At 43.2% G+C, this 22,948-nt stretch overlaps 1 protein-coding gene across 3 annotated transcripts in view; it reads right to left on the reverse strand.

The window, feature by feature from the left end:
- Positions 1-22,948, reverse strand: part of LOC126163112 (uncharacterized) — a 78,710-nt gene that overhangs the window by 28,775 nt on the left and 26,987 nt on the right. For all 3 annotated transcript variants that reach the window (XR_007535160.1, XR_007535161.1, XM_049920035.1), the window contains exons 3-4: positions 13,544-13,722; positions 8,867-9,101 (exon numbers count right to left, since the gene is read on the reverse strand). Coding sequence is in view for 1 of the 3 variants with exons in the window: in XM_049920035.1 (XP_049775992.1) it covers positions 8,867-9,101; positions 13,544-13,722 (414 nt within the window). In the remaining 2 variants the exon portion in view is untranslated. The remainder of the gene's footprint in view (positions 1-8,866; positions 9,102-13,543; positions 13,723-22,948) is intronic.

Consider the following 22,948-nt stretch of genomic DNA (forward strand, 5'->3'; position numbering starts at 1 on the left):
TCTGCTTGTGTCTGTATACGTGTGGATGGATATGTGTGTGTGTGCGAGTGTATACCCGTCCTTTTTCCCCCCTAAGGTGAGTCTTTCCGCTCCCGGGATTGGAATGACTCCTCCCTTAAAACCCACATCCTTTCGTCTTTCCCTCTCCTTCCCTCTTTCCTGACGAAGCAGCCGTTGGTTGCGAAAGCTAGAATTTTATGCGTATGTTTGTGTGTCTATCGACGTGCCAACGCTTTCGTTTGGTAAGTCACATCATCTTTGTTTTAGACATATTTTATTCATATATATTACCTCAAGTGAATTATGATGCATAATATAAACTATATAGCAGTAGGCAGGACACATTCTGAGGCCTCCTGAAGTCATCAGTTTGGTTATGGAAATGGGTGGGAGGTAAAAACGTTACAGGAAGACCAAGGCATGAATACAGTTATCAGGTTCGAATGAATCTATGATATAGTAGCTATTCAGATATGAAGAGGCTTCACAGGCTAGAGTAGCATAGAGAGCTGTCTTTGAAGTGAGGATGACAACAACGACAACAACAACAACAGAAATTAGGGAGAATAATGCACATCTGATTCCATGGAAACTACAGCACTGTATATTCAGTTGCTCTAAGGAATACCTGAGTGAAGAACAGTTGGCAACATTAACATCTTAGAACTAGAGTAATACTTTAAATAAACAAACACTGAAATAATGACGCAAATGAGATTCAGTGATCACACAAGTGTAGCACAGTCAACTTGCTGGTGATTACATACCTGGGATTGTGATTTTAACACAAACAGTGCCAGACAAGATGCCTGTCTGATGACACCAAGGACTAGATGCTACTTCCCCCATCCAAGTGCAGCACAACACATTACATAAAAATTCTAGCCTGTTAGAAGTACTTTGAACTCATATCTGCTTAGGGATATCATTCTTATCACGGAATGTTTGTTAGTGTTTGCCACACTGTAATCTGATGATGTACTGATAAGTGTACTAGGAAATGTTTTACATGTTGTTATACAAGCAGCGGAAAGGTTCAAAACAGTGCATAAAAAGGTTGGACAAAAATAAGGAAACACGGAGGAAATGCATGCTGCACATAAATGCAGATGCTATCCAAGCCTACAAATTGTGTTGTTGTTTACGACCACAAATGGCACCTGTGCAATGTCCTCAATGCATTGCAACTGTCAGTCGTGCTCAGAACAGTGTTCTATGTAATTTTGAGTGCATTATGTCGGAGACGAGTAGAGTTGAATGTGGGCAAACTGTTGGTTCTTGTATGGTGGGTGCTTTCATAACCAAGGTAGACAAGTGTTTGGTGTTTCAAGAGCCACTGTATTAAAGATTTATACCACATACAGGAAAAGCAGGAAACGTCACCATCTAAGTCACAATGCAGGTAAAAACATGTATTGAGTGATCCTGACAGTTTTGCAAAATTACCCCACAAATGCTCAATAATATTGAGATTTGGTGGCAGACTGTCATTGCGAACCCTGTCAGCACCAAAAGCATCACAAAGTGAGCTCCATAAGCAAGGAATTGCTGGGAAAACTGGAATTCCAAAACTACTCATGAGAGATGCAAATGCCCATAACAAGGAAAATGTGGCATCAAAGCCATAACACCTGGGCTATGGTGCAATGGAAGAAAGTCCTTAGGTCAGATGAGTCTTGTTTTACACTGTTTCCAACTTCTGGCTGAATTTATATCCCACGAATGAAACACGAACCCCACTGTTACTCTGCAATGTCGCATTACCACCATGGATTATGTAAACCATTTTGGCTGAGCAGGTCCATGCCATGATACGACATTATCCAAGTCGTCAGGGCCCCTGTCACAGAGCTCGCATTGTCCTCGACTGGTTTCGTTGGTGTGAAGCTGAATTATCACCTCCCCCCTCGCCACCACTCCCCCCCCCTCCCCCACCACCACCACAGTCATCAGATTTCAATATTATCGAACATTTGCGGTCTACTTTGGAAAGCAGAATGCATAATCACTATCCACCTCCAGCAATATTACCTGAATTTGCCACTATTTTGCAGGAAGAATGGTACACAATTCCTTGAAAACCAAACATAATCTGTATTTATCCAATCCACAGCAACTGGAAGCTGTTTTGAATGCGAACATGTTTCCTATACTGTATCAGGCATCCTACAGCATATCAGGCACAGTGAGGTGTTGTGTTTTTGTGTTTCTGTATTTTCGTCCATCCCCTGCACTCTACGGTGAAGTGACATTCATTCCAGAAGCTGATTAGTGATAAGAATGGAAATTCAGCAAGCTTATTTTCTTTCAAGTTGGCAGTTTTTATATAAATGTACATATTTATTTAAATTCATGAAGTATAAGGAATGATAGATGACTAACCATCATTCACTTTTAAGGTAAAGATTTGAATGAGCAAATACATAAATAAAAATGGATATATGACTGCTTGCATAGACTGTCAAATCTATGTTGTTTTCCCAGACAGGAAGTTTAAACATACAGGTGCATGCACATTTCTGTTGTGTTGTGTGAGCTGTTTTTAAACAAAATAACATGGTCACAATGCTCTTTATCAATGAAAGAGCAGTGTAAAATTAATTAATTTTGCTGATTATAGTAGCTACCTCATACTACTGTTCAAATATTTGAGTAATTCCACACCCCGGAAGATTGTCATCTATTATGAGTTCTATATGCTAAGTGTCCTTCCCCATGAACCATGGACCTTGCCGTTGGTGGGGAGGCTTGCGTGCCTCAGCGATACAGATGACCGTACCGTAGGTGCAACCACAACGGATGGGTATCTGTAAAGAGGCCAGACAAACGTATGGTTCCTGAAGAGGGGCAGCAGCCTTTTCAGTAGTTGCAGGAGCAACAGTCTGGATGATTGACTGACCTGGCCTTGCAACACTAACCAAAACGGCCTTGCTGTGCTGGTACCGCGAACGGCTGAAAGCAAGGGGAAACTACGGCCGTAATTTTTCCCGAGGGCATGCAGCTTTACTGTATGGATAAATGATGATGGTGTCCTCTTGAGTAAAATATTTCGGAGTCCCCCATTCGGATCTCCGGGCAGGGGCTACTCAAGAGGACGTCGTTATCACGAAAAAGAAAACTGGCGTTCTATGGATCGGAGTGTGGAACGTCAGATCCCTTAACTGGACAGGTAGATAAGAAAATTTAAAAAGGGAAATGGATAGGTTAAAGTTAGACATAGTGGGAATTAGTGAAGTTCGGTGGCAGGAAGAACAATACTTTTGGTCAGGTGAATACAGGGTTATAAACACACAACCAAATAGGGGTAATGCAGGAGTAGGTTTAATAATGAATAAAAAAAATAGGAGTGCGGGTAAGCTACTACAAACAGCATAGTGAACACATTATTGTGGCCAAGATAGACACAAAGCCCATGCCTACTACAGTAGTACAAGTTTATATGCCAACTAGCTCTGCAGATGATGAAGAAATTGAAGAAATGTATGATGAGATAAAAGAAATTATTCAGGTAGTGAAAGGAGACGAAAATTTAATAGTCATGGGTGACTGGAATTCGAGAATAGGAAAAGGGAGCGAAGGAAACATAGTAGGTGAATATGGATTGGGGCTAAGAAATGAAAGAGGAAGCCGCCTGGTAGAGTTTTGCTCAGAGCATAACTTAATCATAGCTAACACTTGGTTCAAGAATCATGAAAGAAGGTTGTATACATGGAAGAATCCTGGAGATACTAGAAGGTATCAGATAGATTATATAATGGTAAGACAGAGATTTAGGAACCAGATTTTAAATTGTAAGACATTTCCAGGGGCAGATGTGGACTCTGACCACAATCTATTGGTTATGAACTGTAGATTAAAACTGAAGAAACTGCAAAAAGGTGGGAATTTAAGGATATGGGACCTGGATAAACTGAAAGAACTAGAGGTTGTAGAGAGTTTCAGAGAGAGCATTAGGGAACAATTGATAAGAACAGGGGAAAGAAATACAGCAGAAGAAGAATGGGTAGCTTTGAGAGATGAAACAGTGAAGGCAGCATAGGATCAAGTAGGTAAAAAGACGAGGGCTAGTAGAAACCCTTGGGTAACAGAAACAATATTGAATTTAATTGACGAAAGGAGAAAATATAAAAATGCAGTAAACGAAGCAGGCAAAAAGGAATACAGACGTCTCAAAAATGAGATCGACAGGAAGTGCAAAATGGATAAGCGGGGATGGCTAGAGGACAAATGTAACGATGTAGAGGCATATATCGCTAGGGGGAAGATAGATACTGCCTACAGGAAAATTAAAGAGACCTTTGGAGAAAAGAGAACCACTTGTATGAATATCAAGAGCTCAGATGGAAACCCAGTTCTAAGCAAAGAAGGGAAAGCAGAAAGGTGGAAGGTACAAGGGCGATGTACTTGAGGACAATATTATGGAAATGGAAGAGGATGTAGATGAAGATGAAGTGGGAGATACGATACTGCATGAAGAGTTTGACAGAGCACTGAAAGACCTGAGTCGAAACAAAGCCCCGGGAGTACACAACATTCCATTAGAACTACTGACGGCCTTGGGAAAGCCAGTCCTGACAAAACTCTACCATCTGGTGAGCAGGATGTTTCAGACAGGCGAAATACCCTAAGACTTCAAGAACAATATAATAATTCCAATCCCACAGAAAGCAGGTATTGACAGATGTGAAAATTACCTAACTATCAGTTTAATAAGTCACAGCTGCAAAATACTAACGCGAATTCTTTTCAGATGAATGGAAAAACTGGTAGAAGCCGACCTCGGGGAAGATCAGTTTGGATTCCGTAGAAATGTTGGAACACGTGAGGCAATACTGACCTTACGACTTGTCTTAGAAGAAAGATTAAGGAAAGGCAAACCTACGTTTCTAGCATTTGTAGACTTAGAGAAAGCTTTTGACAATGTTCACTGGAATACTCTCTTTCAAATTCTAAAGGTGGCAGGGGTAAAATACAGGGAGCGGTTGGCATGGGAGTGAGACAGGGTTGTAACCTATCCCCGATGTTATTCAATCTGTATATTGAGCAAGCAGTAAAGGAAACAAAAGAAAAATTCAGAGTAGGAAGTAAAATCCATGGAGAAGAAATAAAAACTTTGAGGTTCGTTGATGACATTCTAATTCTGTCAAAGACAGCAAGGGACTTGGAAGAGCAGTTGAACGGAATGGACAGTCTCTTGAAAGGAGGATAGAAGATGAACATCAATAAAAGCAAAACGAGGATAATGGAATGTGGTCCAATTAAGTTGGGTGATGCTGAGGGAATTAGATTAGGAAATGAGATGCTTAAAGTAGTAAAGGAGTTTTGCTATTTGAGGAGCAAAATAACTGATGATGGTCGAAGTAGAGAAGATATAAAATGCAGACTGGCAATGGCAAGGAAAGCGTTTCTGAAGAAGAGAAATTAGTTAACATCGAGTATAGATTTAAGTGTCAGGAAGTCGTTTCTGAAAGTATTTGTATGGAGTGTAGCCATGTATGGAAGTGAAACATGGACGATAAATAGTTTGGACAAGAAGAGAATAGAAGCTTTCGAAATGTGGTGCTACAGAAGAGTTCTGAAGATTAGATGGGTAGATCACATAACTAATGATGAAGTATTGAATAGAACTGGGGAGGAGTATGTGGCACAACTTGACAAAAAGAAGGGAAAGGTTAGTAGGACATGTTCTGAGGCATCAAGGGATCACAAATTTAGCATTGGAGGGCAGCATGGAGGGTAAAAATCGTAGAGGGAGACCGAGAGATGAATACACTAAGCAGATTCAGAAGGATGTGGGTTTCAGTAAGTACTGGGAGATGAAGAAGCTTGCACAGGATAGGGTAGCATGGAGAGCTGCATCAAACCAGTCTCAGGACTGGAGTCTCAGGACTTTTCCACAACAACAACAACAACAACAACAACAACAACAACAATGCTAAGTGTAAGTGGTGTAAGCGTAGTGGTAAGTGCCTTTGATGCCTTTCTAACAAGATCATTACAGATGGGGCACAAATCTGGATAGTGCAATGCAGGGGATGATGAGACTCGACCACATTCATTACACGGCTCGTAGCAGATTAACTAACTTTGAGAAATGGCACCAAATGTACATCTGGGTAGTCAGGAATCACAACACAATTCTTCTCCTTAATGTATGAAGTTCAATTACACATCCTTGGCTCAGTTTCACAAATATCAGCATTGCTCCAAAGTTGAAAGAACTGCCCACTACATACTATGGTATTAGATTACCTAAACAGATAGGTTATGTACCTTATTCATTCTTTTGATATTTTTTGGAATTTTGAACTACACACAGTGCTTAAGATAGCTGTGTGTCTTGGATGAACACAAAAATATTTCTGTGTTTAGAGTTCACAACTTTGCTCCTGATGTCAAAAACTTGGATATTACACTGGAAGATAATTTATACCTCTTACACATCCAAGAATGTTCCATTTATCAATGAAAGAAGCAGATGTTTAAACATAAAAGCATAATATTTAAAATGTAAAGCATTTTCATACACATTTTGTCACTGACAGGAAACAGATCAGTAAAACTGTCAAGCACTGTCACAGCCACAGAAATTAAACATACACTGATGGGAAAAGGATCTTCACAACAAGAAGGAGATATGCAACATAAACAAAAGTTGGTAGGCGTGTTTCTACATCCGAAAGATGTTGTCTATTCAAATTGCACATCAGTCGCCTAAGAGTGACACTAGTAGCACCACTACAAGGACGCAGGTAATGTTATAGCTTTAAATACGTGCTGTAACAGCTGTGAGCAATTGATACCTTTGGGACTGAACGCGGCAAGTTGACGTCAGTCAAGAATGCCTTTAAAGAGACTAAGACGCCATTATCAACACCTCACCGAGTTTGAACCAGGTCGTGTAATAGGGCTACAGGAGGCTGCTGGCAGCGGTGTTCACAAGAATGTACAGTCCAAGTAGCCTGGGCTCCAGACGGCCACATGGCACTACCGAGAGGGAAGACCTTCGTGTTCGGCGTACGGCTCCGGCACGTGTACTGCATCTGCCAGATGTGGCCGTGTGTTGGTTAGGAGGAGGCCAGTTGAGGGCCTGCAGCCAATCTGCACGCTACACACACCTACACTTGGAATCACGGTCTGGGGTGTGATTTTGTATGACAGCAGAAGTAGACTCATATTTATTCCACACACTCTGACTGCAAATATGCAAGCTAATCTGTTGTGCTGTGACACATGAGTAGCATTTCAGGGGTGTATTTTTCAACATTTTTTTCATGCCCGCCCACGTATCTCTATTATAACACGACGTGCTCTACATAGTGTTGTCGTGTTGTCTTGGCCAGCTTGATCACCAGATTTGTCTCTGATTGAGCACATACAGGACACCATTGAACAACAACTCCAGCATTATCCACAACCAGCATTAACTGTCCCCGAATTGGCAAACCGAGTGCAACAGGCCTGTAACTCAATCTCACACTGACACCTGGCACCTGTACAACACAATGCATGTCGTTACCATGCTTGCATTCAACATTCTGGTAGTTACATTGATTATTAATGTCATAGCATTTCACATTTGTAATGGCTTACCTCACACTTATATTAACATGTGACTTGCAATGTTAATCACTCAAATATGTTACCTAGACAAATGTACTCCAGAAATTTCATTACTTTACATTAATTACATTTTAGTGTTGCAATTTTTTTTTTTTTTGTTATTGTATATCTAGCACTTCCTGCCTACATGAGTTTTGCCTTCTCAATCAGATCACCTCTAAAACACTTTCTAGCAACACTGACTGACATATCAAGGTTTTAGTGGACAAATGCTTGCTCAGCCTACATGGGAAAAAGAACCTTCCATGTTGATACTGAAAAAAAAGAACTAAATATGTGTATGAAAAACGAATTCACTTATGACAACAGATATTTTTGGGAAGGAATAGTAGGTCACTCAGATTGGAGGTAGAGAGGAACTAGGGTGGGAAGTGTGGCCCCTCATTCCAACTACATCTCCCCCCTCCCCCCCCCTCGAGAAAGGAACTAATGGTTCTGAAAGCTACATTCTTTTTTTAATTTTTCCTGCTAAAGGTGAATACTCACAAGCCACTCTGCTTCCCTGTAAAACTTAAATGTCTGTGAAGTAACTAAGGCAATACTGAAATTTCCTGGCAGATAAAAACTGTGTGCCGGACCGAAACTAGAACTTGCGACCTTTGCCTTTCATGGGCAAGTGCTCTACCACCTGAGCTACCCAAGCACGACTCACGACCCATCCTCACAGCAAGTTCCATACCAGCGCACACTCCACTGCAGAGTGAAAATCTCATTCTGGAAACATCCCCCCCGCTGTGGCTAAGCCATGTCTCCGCAATATCCTTTCTTCCAGGAGTACTAGTTCTGCAAGGTTCGCAGAAGAGCTTCTGCAAAGTTTGGAAGGTAGGAGATGAGGTACTGGCAGAATTGAAACTGTGAGGACAGGTCGTGAGTCGTGCTTCGGTAGCTCAGATGGTAGAGCACTTGCCCTCGAAAGGCAAAGGTCCTAAGTTCGAGTCTCGGTCCGGCATACAGTTTTAATCTGCCAGGAAGTTTCATATCAGTGCACACTCCACTGCAGAGTGAAAAATCTCATTCTGGTAAGGCAATATTTTTCCACTAATCCATTCCAGACTGTTCTATACAGTTATCTGTATCTGTTCAAACCTACTGAGGAAGGAACTAGTTTGCTGATACCGTGGTTACTTAGTGACACATTGTCTACCTCATCTCTCTGTCTCTCCATTAACTGTGTGAATTCCCCAGTGATATTCTGATCAATAACTGTTATTAAAATAACTACATAAACAGTAAAGCTACCTACATTACAGACAGTCCGCACATGCAAGCGCAGGGCTTTCTCGCTGGGCAGCTTCTCATCACAAATTAGGCACACGTTGTCAATGTGCTTACGCTCATGGTTAGCTAAGGACATTGATGTTGGTAGCTCCTTTTTGCAGTATCGGCATATGTATGGGCAACCCGGAGATTCAGGACAAGGCGCGCGCAAATAAAGAGAAGTAGAACGTCTCTTTCGCCGCTCCTCTGTCAAGCACATCCTGCAAACAAATTTTTTAATGCAAGACATAGTTTAATATTTATAGAACAATAGTCATACAAATGACTGTAATTGAAAGATTGAAAGATGTTTGCATAATATGTTTTTGAAAGTTTGCGTGTCAACTTAATCTTGATACTAGGACCTTACTAACCACAACTTGAGTTGCAGGTTACTGACAAGGACTGCTAAACCCTGTGATCAACTGATCGTAATGAGCATCAGGAAACTAATCAAAGGTCACTCCGAAGTAACTCCTGTGCAGGGTATAGGTCACTGTGCCCCTGCTTTTGAAAAAAAAAAAAAAAAAAAAAAAAAAAAAAAAAAAAAAAAAAAAAAAAAAAAACCTGAGGTCACCCGCTATCGGGTGGAGAAATGTAGGATCCCCCTCAATAGGTCAGGCGTGCACTACACGCAGGAAATGGCTACAAGGGTAGCGGAGTACGTGTGGAGTGCACATGTGGTTTCTTAGGTTAGAGAATTCCCTCCCTAGGCCTGACAACACGCCTCCTGAGACGCGACAAGGTGGCAGTAGGCAAAACACAACAGGGAATGACAATATTAATGTGGTAATAGTAAACTGCAGGAGCGTCTATAAAAAGGTCCCAGAACTCTCTCATTAATAAACGGTCACAATGCCCACAGAGTACTAGCGACAGAAAGTCGGCTGAAACCAGATATAAACCGTAATTAAGTTCTGAACTCAGATCGGAATGTATACCACAGAGACAGGCTGGACAGAAAAGGGGGAGGCGTGTTTATAGCGATAAAAAGTGCAATAGTATCAAAGGAAATTGATGGAGATCCAAAATGTGAAATAATTTGGGCGAAGGTCACAGTTAAAGCAGGATCAAACATAGTAACTGGATGTCTCTATAGGCCCCCTGGCTCAGCAGCTGTTGTGGCAGAATACCTGAAGGAAAATATTTCAAGTAGATTTCCCGACCATGTTATAGCTTCGGGTGGAGATTTGAATTTACCAGCTGTACACTGGGAGACTCAAACATTTGTAACGGGTGGCAGGGACAAAGAATCCAGTGAAATTTTTTTAAGTGCTTTATCTGAAAACTACCTTGAGCAGTTAAACAGATAACCAACTCGTGGCGATAACATATTAGACCTTCTGGTGACAAACAGACCTGAACTATTTGAAACAGTTAATGCAGAACAGGGAATCAGCGATCATAAAACAGTTACAGCATCAGTGATTTCAGCCGTAAATAGAAATATTAAAAAAGGTAGGACGATTTTTCTGTTTAGCAAACGTGACAAAAAGCAGATTTCAGAGTACTTGACAGCTCAACACAAAAGTTTTATCTCAAGTACAGATAGTGTTGAGGATCAGTGGACAAAGTTCAAAACCATTGTACAATATTCATTAGATGAGTATGTTGCAAGCAAGATCGTAAGAGATGGGAAAGAGCCACCATAGTACAACAACCAAGTTAGAAAACTGCTACGGAAGCAAAGGGAACTTCACAGCAAACATAAACATAGCCAAAGCCTTGGAGACAAACAAAAATTACACGAAGCGAAATGTAGTGTGAGGAGGGCTATGCGAGAGGCGTTCAATGAATTCGAAAGTAAAGTTCTATGTACTGACTTGGCAGAAAATCCTAAGAAATTTTGGTTTTATGTCAAAGCGATAGGCGGATCAAAACGAAATGTCCAGACACTGTGACCAAAATGGTACTGAAACAGAGGATGACAGACTAAAGGCCAAAATACTAAATGTCTTTTTCCAAAGCTGTTTCACACAGGAGGACTGCACTGTAGTTCCTTCTCTAGATTGCCACACAGGTGACAAAATTGTAGATATCGAAACAGATGACAGAGGTATAGAAAAACAATTAAAATCGCTCAAAGAGGAAAGGCTGGCAGACCTGATGGGATACCAGTTCGATTTTACACAGAGTACGCGAAGGAACTTACCTCCCTTCTTGCAGCGATGTACTGTAGGTCTCTAGAAGAGCATAGCGTTCCAAAAGATTTGAAAAGGGCACAGGTCATCCCCGTTTTCAAGAAGGGACGTCAAACAGATGTGCAGAATTATAGATACATATCTCTAAAGTCGATCAGTTGTAGAATTTTGGAACACGTATTATGTTCGAGTATAATGACTTTTCTGGAGACTAGAAATCTACTCTGTTGGAATCAGCAAGGGTTTCGAAAAAGATGCTCGTATGAAACCCAGCTCGCGCTATTCGTCCACGAGACTCAGAGGGCCATAGACACAGGTTCCCAGGTAGATGCAGTGTTTCTTGACTTCCGCAAGGCGTTCGATACAGTTCCCCACAGTCGTTTAATGAACAAAGAGCATATGGACTATCAGACCAATTGTGTGATTGGATTGAAGAGTTTCTAAATAACAAAACGCAGCATGTCATTCTCAATGGAGAGAAGTCTTCTGAAGTAAGAGTGATTTCAGGTGTGCCACAGGGGAGTGTCTTAGGACCATTGCTGTTCACAATATACAGGGTTATTACAAATGATTGAAGCGATTTCACAGCTCTACAATAACTTTATTATTTGAGATATTTTCACAATGCTTTGCACACACATACAAAAACTCATAAAATTTTTTTAGGCATTCACAAATGTTCGATATGTGCCCCTTTACTGATTCGACAGACATCAAGCCGATAATAAAGTTCCTCCCACACTCGGCGCAGCATGTCCCCATCAATGAGTTCGAAAGCATCGTTGATGCGAGCTCGCAGTTCTGGCGCGTTTCTTGGTAGAGGAGGTTTAAACACTGAATCTTTCACATAACCCCACAGAAAGAAATCGCATGGGGTTAAGTCGGGAGAGTGTGGAGGCCATGACATGAATTGCTGATCATGATCTCCACCACGACCGATCCATCGGTTTTCCAATCTCCTGTTTAAGAAATGCCAAACATCATGATGGAAGTGCGGTGGAGCACCATCCAGTTGAAAGATGAAGTCGGCGCTGTCGGTCTCCAGTTCTGGCATGAGCCAATTTTCCGCGGGCTACGCGTGAAACTTGCACGCACGCGTTCAACCGTTTCTTCGCTCACTGCAGGCCGACCCGTTGATTCCCCCTTACAGAGGCATCCAGGAGCTTTAAACTGCGCATACCATCGCCGAATGGAGTTAGCAGTTGGTGGATCTTTGTTGAACTTCGTCCTGAAGTGTCGTTGCACTGTTATGACTGACTGATGTGAGTGCATTTCAAGCACGACATACGCTTTCTCGGCTCCTGTCGTCATTTTGTCTCACTGCGCTCTCGAGCGCTCTGGCGGCAGAAACCTGAAGTGCGGCTTCAGCCGAACAAAACTTTCTGAGTTTTTCTATGTATCTGTAGTGTGTCGTGACCATATGTCAATGAATGGAGCTACAATGAATTTATGAAATCGCTTCAATCATTTGTAATAGCCCTGTACATAAATGACCTTGTGGATAACGTTGGTAGTTCACTGAGGCTTAGTGCGGATGATGCTGTGTGATTTAAAATGGAATGACCATATAAAGTTGATCATCGGTAAAGCAGATGGCAGACTGGGATTCATTGGAAGAATCCTAAGACAATGCAATCCAAAAACAAAGGAAGTAGGTTACAGTACACTTGTTTGCCCATCGCTTGAACACTACTCACCAATGTGGGATCCATACCAGATAGGGTTGATAGAAGAGAGAGAGAAGATCCAATGGAGAGCAGTGCACTTCATTACAGGATCATTTAGTAATCGTGAAAGCATTACTGAGATGATAGATAAACTCCAGTGGAAGACTCTGCAAGAGAGATGCTCAGTACCTCGATACGGGCTTTTGTTGAAGTTTTGAGAACATACCTTCATCAAGGAGTCAAGCAGTATATTGTTTCCTCCTATGTATGTCTCGAGAAGAGACCACGAGGATAAAATCAGAGAGATTAGAGCCCACATGGAGGCATACTGACAATCTTTCTTTCCACGAACAATACGAGACTGGAACAGAAGGTACCCACTGCCACACACCATCAGGTGGCTTGCGGAGTATGGATGTTCAAATGGCTCTAAGCACTATGGGACTGAACATCTATGGTCATTAGTCCCCTAGAACTTAGAACTACTTAAACCTAACTAACCTAAGGACATCACGCAACACCCAGTCATCACGAGGCAGAGAAAATCCCTGACCCCGCCGGGAATCGAACCCAGGAACCCGGGCATGGGAAGCGAGAACGCTACCGCACGACCACGAGTTGCGGACAGGAGTATGGATGTGAATGTAGATGTAGTTTGTTTCATGTTCCATGGATCACTCTGCATGACATATGGTAATGATGTGGAAGGAGTCATTTTACATTCACACCACAAATTATCTGTAAATATAGCTACGCGCTGAACACTTTTTTTAAAAACAAAATGTACAGATGAAAACTACATGAAAGGTATTCACTACAATTTACTTGCAATAAAAAAGGGAAAAAAGTTATTACACTTCTTCGTGGTCAATCTCTGTTGGGCATGCCTCCTTGTCGACATCCTTGGGTTGTTCTGATGGTCTTGTGGCTGGGGATGATGCATCACAGCTGGGAGGTTCTGTCTTTACACGTGGCAGTGCCAGTGATGGTAGTCGGAACCTGCCATTGCCATCTGGTGATGAACTCCAAGATACCTGGCAGGGGAACAACAACAATAATAATAATAATAATAGTAGTAGTGTTGATGAGACAATATTCAGCAATTAAGTGAAGCTTTACTTTAAATACTGGTATCATAAGATATTTGTGCATTAAAGTTTGAGCCTAGTTCCACAATATATATAATGGGGTCATCCCACGCCAAGTGGACCAAATGTTCCCACTTTACCATCTCAAACTAGAATGAAATTTTGCATACATGTTTGCTACAAAATAACACAAAGTTGTACAAAATATGAGCTAAAGGACCTGATGTACCTTCACTCATGACATGCGCAATTTCAGAGAGAGCGCGTCCATACAGTTCCCAGACCCGCTTATACTGGCACATGGTTATGCCGACATTTCCAGGTTTTCCAAGTAGGAGATGCAAACCTTTCTTTCCTGTCTTTTGACGTGCACATATCAGTTGTTGCGCCAACTTGCACTTCAGGCAAGAACCACCAGCTTATCATTTGACAAAATGTGCAAGCTTCTCTCAACTGATTACTGTGACAGAACACGTGTCACTGCGACACATGTAGAATTTTACCACCATCAGAAATGCCCAAAACAATCTTACAAAGCCCGGGCTGCGAATTACACAGTTGAGCCTTCATTGTAAATTTGCCACAAGTACCACTCACAAATCCTATGCTGACCACATGGTGCGTGGTGATATTATTTGTCTGGCACCGGATAGGGAAGTTGGCAAAAAAGCACTTCAAAGTGAGAATCCGAAGCTTACAGCCATGCTCTATATAGAACAGTCCTTTGAAATGTCACAGGTCACAGGTGACCAGATTGCTGCTTGAGGGGAAGTATCAGATTGCTGTGTGAGGGGAGTGTTGCTCAGTCAACTCGTGTTGGGCATGCTGCAACTGTTCAGGATGACGGGTAAGCCATTGCAGCAGTACAACCTTACAACCTCCATCGCAGCACTGCATGGAGCAGCGTCGGTTATGGCCACAACAGCAACAGGCCGCGTCACAACAACAGCCGCATGTTCCCCTTCTGTCTTGCCTATACTGCTTTGTATGACACGAGTTTGCTGGGTGCCCTAAGCGTTGGGTAGTTTGCAACAAATGTTGAAACAAAGGCCACATTGCATCGGTGTGCAAACTCCTCTTCAAATGTGGTGCGCACTGTCAATGTGCATAAACTATATCTCTATAATGACTGTTTCCCTAAACACATTGTTTATCGACTTGCATATGTTTAATAAACTGCTAAAAATGCAAGTGGATACAGGAACTGCAGTGAATTCAGTAAACACACAAACATACATGGACTTGCGTGCCTCTCCCCTCATACAGGTTTCACGGGTGTCGGTTTGCTCCAATTAACAGCAGAATCTGGTCCTAGGTCAGTTGTCCACTCCTGTCTCTTACAAATTTGTTGTTCGCTCTCTCACCTGCCTTGTTGAGGATTCATTCTCATACCGCAGACCTGTTCTGGTTAGAAGCATTTCCTTTCAGCTTCTCCATTGTCATGAGGTAAATTTAGTGTCAGATTGAGTTCCATATCAGCAGCTGGAGACCCTCTGCTCTGAACTTTGTCTCCGTTTTCCCCTGGGCTCAATTGTGGTACTGGTTTTAAGGCCCACGTTACCATGAAAGAGTTTGCCTGTCCTCATTTGTTTCAGGTGTGGCAGGTGCCTGTCGCGTTGTGTCGCTCTGTCAATGCCAAATTAGACGGTTTGGACATCACTCAATGTCACTCGACCTATTTCTTCCAGGTAATGGGCTACACAACTAGTCGTCGTTAAGAAGATAATGGGTAAGCTTCACCTCCGTAGCAACATCAGTGGCACAATTAATGCACTGTCCGTGACAGATACATACCCTTTGACCTGCCCTGATGAGTTGCCCACAAAATTGCCAGGCAGCCACTACTTCTTCAAGATTGATTTGTCAGAAGCATACACTTCCCTCTGATAAGGTTACTGAACATCTTCTCATTGCCAATACACCTTTCTGCCTGTACCAATATCAACGCTTGCCTTTTAGCATCACTACGTGCTAGCAATTTTTCAGCATTTTTTAGAATAGCTTACAAGCTCTGTACCCAGCTGCATCAATTACCTCGATGATATATCACTTCAGGTATTTCCACCAAAGACCACCTTAGCAATCTCTGATCATTGTTTTCTGTTTTGCAGTCTGTGGGTCTAAAGTGCAGTTTATCCAAATCTCAATTTTTTCAGCCGCCAATTGAGTACCTATGTTTTGAGGTTTCTCATGCAGGGGTCAAGCCGTTGCATGGCCATACTGATGCAACCACAGCTTTGGTGCAGCTGACCTCAATTAAGGAACTGCAGGCGTTTCTAGGTAAGGATGCATCCACTGTTGCTCAGCCTCTGTATGTGCTTTTGTGTAAAACTGTGCCTTTTTTTCTGGTCCCCAGCTTGTGACCGAGCGTTTGCTTTGCTTAAGACTAAGCTTCAATCTGCATTGTGTCTGGCCACTTTTCCGCCAGGTCGGCATCTAGAGTTGGCTACAGATACCTCTCACACAGTGTTGGTGCATAAATACATGGATGGGTTTGAACAACCCATTGCTTACGCTTCTAAGACAAACTCCCGCTCAGCAGTGATATTCTCAGATTGAAAAGGAGTCTTTAGCAATAGTGTTTGCCCCAAGAAATTTCACATCTTCTTATGTGATTCTAAGTTCCATGTAATCATGGACCACAAGCCATTTGTTGCCCTTTTTAACCCTTCAGCTTCCATGCCGGACAAGGCAGCACATCATTTGTGGCGATGGGCTCTCTCCCTTCCTCTCCTGTTATCATTACCAGATCTATTACCAGCCGATGGCACAACATGGCAAAACATCTACATCTACATCTACATTTATACTCCGCAAGCCACCCAACGGTGTGTGGCGGAGGGCACTTTACGTGCCACTGTCATTATCTCCCTTTCCTGTTCCAGTCGCGTATGGTTCGCGGGAAGAACGACTGTCTGAAAGCCTCCGTGCACGCTCTAATCTCTCTAATTTTACATTCGTGATCTCCTCGGGAGGTATAAGTAGGGGGAAGCAATATATTCGATACCTCATCCAGAAACGCACCCTCTCGAAACCTGGCGAGCAAGCTACACCGCGATGCAGAGCGCCTCTCTTGCAGAGTCTGCCACTTGAGTTTGTTAAACATCTCCGTAACGCTATCACGGTTACCAAATAACCCTGTGACGAAACGCGCCGCTCTTCTTTGGATCTTCTCTATCTCCTCCGTCAACCCGATCTGGTACGGATCCCACACTGATGAGCAATATTCAAGTATAGGTCGAACGAGTGTTTTGTAAGCCACCTCCTTTGTTGATGGGCTACATTTTCTAAGGACTCTCCCAATGAATCTCAACCTGGTACCCGCCTTACCAACAATTAATTTTATATGATCATTCCACTTCAAATCGTTCCGCACGCATACTCCCAGATATTTTACAGAAGTAACTGCTACCAGTGTTTGTTCCGCTATCATATAATCATACAATAAAGGATCCTTCTTTCTATGTATTCGCAATACATTACATTTGTCTACGTTAAGGGTCAGTTGCCACTCCCTGCACCAAGTGCCTATCCGCTGCAGATCTTCCTGCATTTCGCTACAATTTTCTAATGCTGCAACTTCTCTGTATACTACAGCATCATCCGCAAAAAGCCGCATGGAACTTCCGACACTATCTACTAGGTCATTTATATATATTGTGAAAAGCAATGGTCCCATAACACTCCCCTGTGGCACACCAGAGGTTACTTTAATGTCTGTAGACGTCTCTCCGTTGATAACAACATGCTTTGTTCTGTTTGCTAAAAACTCTTCAATCCAGCCACACAGCTGGTCTGATATTCCGTAGGCTCTTACTTTGTTTATCAGGCGACAGTGCGGAACTGTATCGAACGCCTTCCGGAAGTCTAGAAAAATAGCATCTACCTGGGAGCCTGTATCTAATATTTTCTGGGTCTCATGAACAAATAAAGCGAGTTGGGTTTCACACGATCGCTGTTTCCGGAATCCATGTTGATTCCTACATAGTAGATTCTGAGTTTCCAAAAACGGCATGATACTCGAGCAAAACACATGTTCTAAAATTCTACAACAGATCGACGTCAGAGATATAGGTCTATAGTTTTGCGCGTCTGCTCGACGACCCTTCTTGAAGACTGGGACTACCTGTGCTCTTTTCCAATCATTTGGAACCTTCTGTTCCTCTAGAGACTTGCGGTACACGGCTGTTAGAAGGGGGACAAGTTCTTTCGCGTACTCTGTGTAGAATCGAATTGGTATCCCGTCAGGTCCAGTGGACTTTCCTCTGTTGAGTGATTCCAGTTGCTTTTCTATTCCTTGGACACTTATTTCGATGTCAGCCATTTTTTCGTTGGTGGGAGGATTTAGAGAAGGAACTGCAGTGCGGTCTTCCTCTGTGAAACAGCTTTGGAAAAAGGTGTTTAGTATTTCAGCTTTACGCTTGTCATCCTCTGTTTTAATGCCATCATCATCCCGAAGTGTCTGGACATGATGTTTCTAGCCACTTACTGCTTTAACGTAAGACCAGAACTTCCTAGGATTTTCTGTCAAGTCGGTACCTAGTATTTTACTTTCGAATTCACTGAACGCTTCACGCATAGCCCTCCTTACGCTAACTTTGGCAACGTTTAGCTTCTGTTTGTCTGAGAGGTTTTGGCTGCGTTTAAACTTGGAGTGAAGCTCTCTTTGCTTTCGCAGTAGTTTCCTAACTTTGTTGTTGTACCACAGTGGGTTTTTCCCGTCCCTCACAGTTTTACTCGGCACGTACCTGTCTAAAACGCATTTTACGATTGCCTTGAACTTTTTCCATAAACACTCAACATTGTCAGTGTCGGAACAGAAATTTTCGTTTTGATCTGTCAGGTAGTCTGAAATCTGCCTTCTATTACTCTTGCTAAACAGATAAACCTTCCTCCCTTTTTTTATATTCCTATTAACTTCCATATTCAGGGATGCTGCAACGGCCTTATGATCACTGATTCCCTGTTCTGCACTTACAGAGTCGAAAAGTTCGGGTCTGTTTGTTATCAGTAGGTCCAAGATGTTATCTCCACGAGTTGGTTCTCTGTTTAATTGCTCGAGGTAATTTTCGGATAGTGCACTCAGTATAATGTCACTCGATGCTCTGTCCCTACCACCCGTCCTAAACATCTGAGTGTCCCAGTCTATATCTGGTAAATTGAAATCTCCACCTAAGACCATAACATGCTGAGAAAATTTATGTGAAATGTATTCCAAATTTTCTCTCAGTTGTTCTGCCATTAATGCTGCTGAGTCGGGGGGTCGGTAAAAGGAGCCAATTATTAACCTAGCTCGGTTGTCGAGTGTAACCTCCACCCATAATAATTCACAGGAACTATCCACTTCTACTTCACTACAGGATAAACTACTACTAACAGCGACGAACACTCCACCACCGGTTGCATGCAATCTATCCTTTCTAAACACCGCCTGTGCCTTTGTAAAAATTTCGGCAGAATTTATCTCTGGCTTCAGCCAGCTTTCTGTACCTATAACGATTTCAGTTTCGGTGCTTTCTATCAGCGCTTGAAGTTCCGGTACTTTACCAACGCAGCTTCGACAGTTTACAATTACAATACCGATTGCTGCTTGGTCCCCGCATGTCCTGACTTTGCCCCCCGTTGAGGCTGTTGCCCTTTCTGCACTTGCCCGAGGCCATCTAACCTAAAAATCCGCCCAGCCCACGCCACACAACCCCTGCTACCCGTGTAGCCGCTTGTTGCGTGTAGTGGACTCCTGACCTATCCAGCGGAACCCGAAACCCCACCACCCTATGGCGCAAGTCGAGGAATCTGCAGCCCACACGGTCGCAGAACCGTCTCAGCCTCTGATTCAGACCCTCCACTCGGCTCTGTACCAAAGGTCCGCAGTCAGTCCTGTCGACGATGCTGCAGATGGTGAGCTCTGGTTTCATCCCGCTAGCGAGACTGGCAGTCTTCACCAAATCAGATAGCCACCGGAAGCCAGAGAGGATTTCCTCCGATCCATAGCGACACACATCATTGGTGCCGACATGTGCGACCACCTGCAGATGGGTGCACCCTGTACCCTTCATGGCATCCGGAAGGACCCTTTCCACATCTGGAATGACTCCCCCCGGTATGCACACGGAGTGCACTTTGGTTTTCTTCCCCTCCCTTGCTGCCATATCCCTAAGGGGCCCCATTACGCGCCTGACGTTGGAGCTCCCAACTACCAGTAAGCCCACCCTCTGCGACTGCCCGGATCTTGCAGACTGAGGGGCAACCTCTGGAACAGGACAAGCAGCCATGTCAGGCCGAAGATCAGTATCAGCCTGAGACAGAGCCTGAAACCGGTTCGTCAGACAAACTGGAGAGACCTTCCGTTCAGCCCTCCGGAATGTCTTTCGCCCCTTGCCACACCTTGAGACGACCTCCCACTCTACCACAGGTGAGGGATCAGCCTCAATGTGGGCAGTATCCCGGGCAACCACAGTCGTAGTCCGATCGGGGGATGCGTGGGACGAGCTGGCCGTCCCCGACAAACCCCCATCCGGACCCCCACAGTGATGCCCATCGGCAACAGCCTCAAGCTGTGTGACCGAAGCCAACACTGCCTGAAGCTGGGAGCGAAGGGATGCCAACTCAGCCTGCATCCGAACACAGCAGTTGCAGTCCCTATCCATGCTAAAAACTGCTGTGCAAAGAACGTCTGAACTAATCTACAGAGAGCGCAAACAAAACGACACAAAATTGAAACGGTTATTAAAATACAAGATTGCCTAGTAAATGCAGTAATGCTGCCACTTGTGCACTGCTGACACACTGCTCGGCGGCGGAAGGAGATTATGCGATTTAACACTATTCGAGTACTAAAACGCGATGCTACAACTCTCAAATACTATAATACGCCCGAAATTTATGAATTAAACAATGCAAGTACCAAAAACACGCAAAGAAATTAAGAATTAAACTATGTAACAAATGAGTGAGCTAGGAGTATACGACTTGCTGCTGCAGCTGCTTATCCAACGGCGGCAGGGAGCACACTGACTGTGACCAACCGATACTGGCTGTTCAAAACAAAAACAGATGACAGACGACTACGCGAATTTACACTATTCAGGTACTAAAACGCGATGCTACAACTCTCAAATACTATAATACGCCCGAAATTTATGAATTAAACAATGCAAGTACCAAAAACACACAAAGAAATTAAGAATTAAACTATGTAACAAATGAGTGAGCTAGGAGTATACGACTTGCTGCTGCAGCTGCTTATCCAACGGCGGCAGGGAGCACACTGACTGTGACCAACCGACACTGGCCGTTCAAAACAAAAACAGGTGACAGACGACTACGCGAATTTACACTATACACTATTATTTACACTATACACTATTAACTGATGCCTTATCTCGCCTTCCGATCGGGATGGACCCAGGGTTCAATCAGGATGAGTTACTTTGTTTCTATTTAGATACTGACAACCAGAATGCGGTCAATGGTTTTCCCCATCACTAATGCCATGATAGCGTCAACCGTCACCATGGATTCTGTACTTAGTTGAGTCCTCTAATTTGTGCAACATGGTTGGCCAGAGAAAACCCCCAGCCATGTCTCTGATCCTTTCATAATTACTTCTTCCTCCAGCACCGCCTTTCTGTGTTTGATGGGGTTCTTTTGTTAGCTATGGAGGACACTGCTCCACGAGTTGCTATTCCTGCTTCCTTATGCCGTAATGTACTGTGGCTTCTGCACGTCAGTCGTTAGGGGACCTCTTGCACTAAAGATTTGTCCCGCCAGCATGTATGTTGGCTGGGCACAGCTGGGAACACTACGCAGCTTATCGTCACTTGCACTAACTGTCTTCAGCAACAGAAGCCCCTGTGGGCATCTTTTGCCCCTGGCCAAGACCACAGCGCCATGGGAGCTTCTACATGTTGATTTTGCTGGGCCCTTTCAAAATCAGTATTGGCTCATTGTAGTGGATGCCTATTCCACATTTCCATGCATGGTGTGTTGTCCATCCATGTCTGCAGCGGCCACTACTTTGGTCCTGTCCAAGATTTTTGCAATTGAGGGACTTCCGTATACATAGTTACTGATAACGGCTTCCAAGTTTGTTTCTCAAGAATTTGCATCTGTTTATCATGTTAGTGGTTTTTGCCATCTCACAACTCCCCTGTTTCATCTTCAATCTCATGGTAAGACCAAATGCATGGTTCAGACATCTAAAACTCAGAATAGCACGCCAACCCGCCCCCTCCTTACTTCTGCCCCTACTCGACAGTGTATGCCTGCTACATGATGCAGCAGCCGCCGTCGTCGGGTGATGAAATGGATGTCAGCACAATCATTGGTGTTTTCCTCCCTGACTTGTAATCTCGGTGCCTTGCGAGATCAGTGTTTTCTTTTTTTCATGGTATCAGTGCTTTTTTTTCTTCTTCAGAGTGTCATGTTTTTACATACATATGTAGTTTTCACACCCCCTAAGAAAGGAGTAGTGATGTATCATCACTCACGTCTGTACAGTTCACAGATTCATTTATAGGGGCCACCTGAGTCAGCCCCCTGACGTGCTCTTGTGAGCTGCTAAGGAAACAGCATTATTTAAGTGCTCACAAATGAGTGTTCAGTCTATTCCTTATGCTGTATTGCTCTTGTCCAGTCAATGTGTTCAGTGCTATGCACAACCTGTTCTTTGAAGTACTATGTTTCATAAATTTTGTTTGTTCTCGCTATAATATGAGGAAATTAAATTTAAAGAGTGAAACAAAGCAGAGGTACACTGAAGTGTCGGGCAGCAAAAATGAAGCATAGTGACAATGCTTACTCATCAGGTTACCTTCCATTAGGAAAGTGGGTGCACTCAGCGACTGTTATGTATTTATAAATGATAGAGTGCAGCAATCCATCGTCCTTTTTTGTTTGCAGGTTTTATGCAAATCCTGATTTCGGCTGGAGCCTAGCCATTATCACTACACTATTTTTTAATCTAGGTGCGTGTTAGTTCCCTGTTGCTAGCACCTAGCCATTATCAATGCTCTATTTTTTTTATCTCGATGCATGTTAGCGCGCTGTTCCCAACAGGAACAGTATATTGTCAGTATTTGCCTTAGTCATCGCAGTATACCAATTACCAGAATCCCTTCCACTGTCAAGAAAACACTGGCAATAAACTTTCGAGTACACAAAATAAACTTCA

The sequence above is a fragment of the Schistocerca cancellata genome, chromosome 2 (assembly GCF_023864275.1).
Source record: "Schistocerca cancellata isolate TAMUIC-IGC-003103 chromosome 2, iqSchCanc2.1, whole genome shotgun sequence".
Lineage (NCBI taxonomy): Eukaryota > Metazoa > Arthropoda > Insecta > Orthoptera > Acrididae > Schistocerca > Schistocerca cancellata.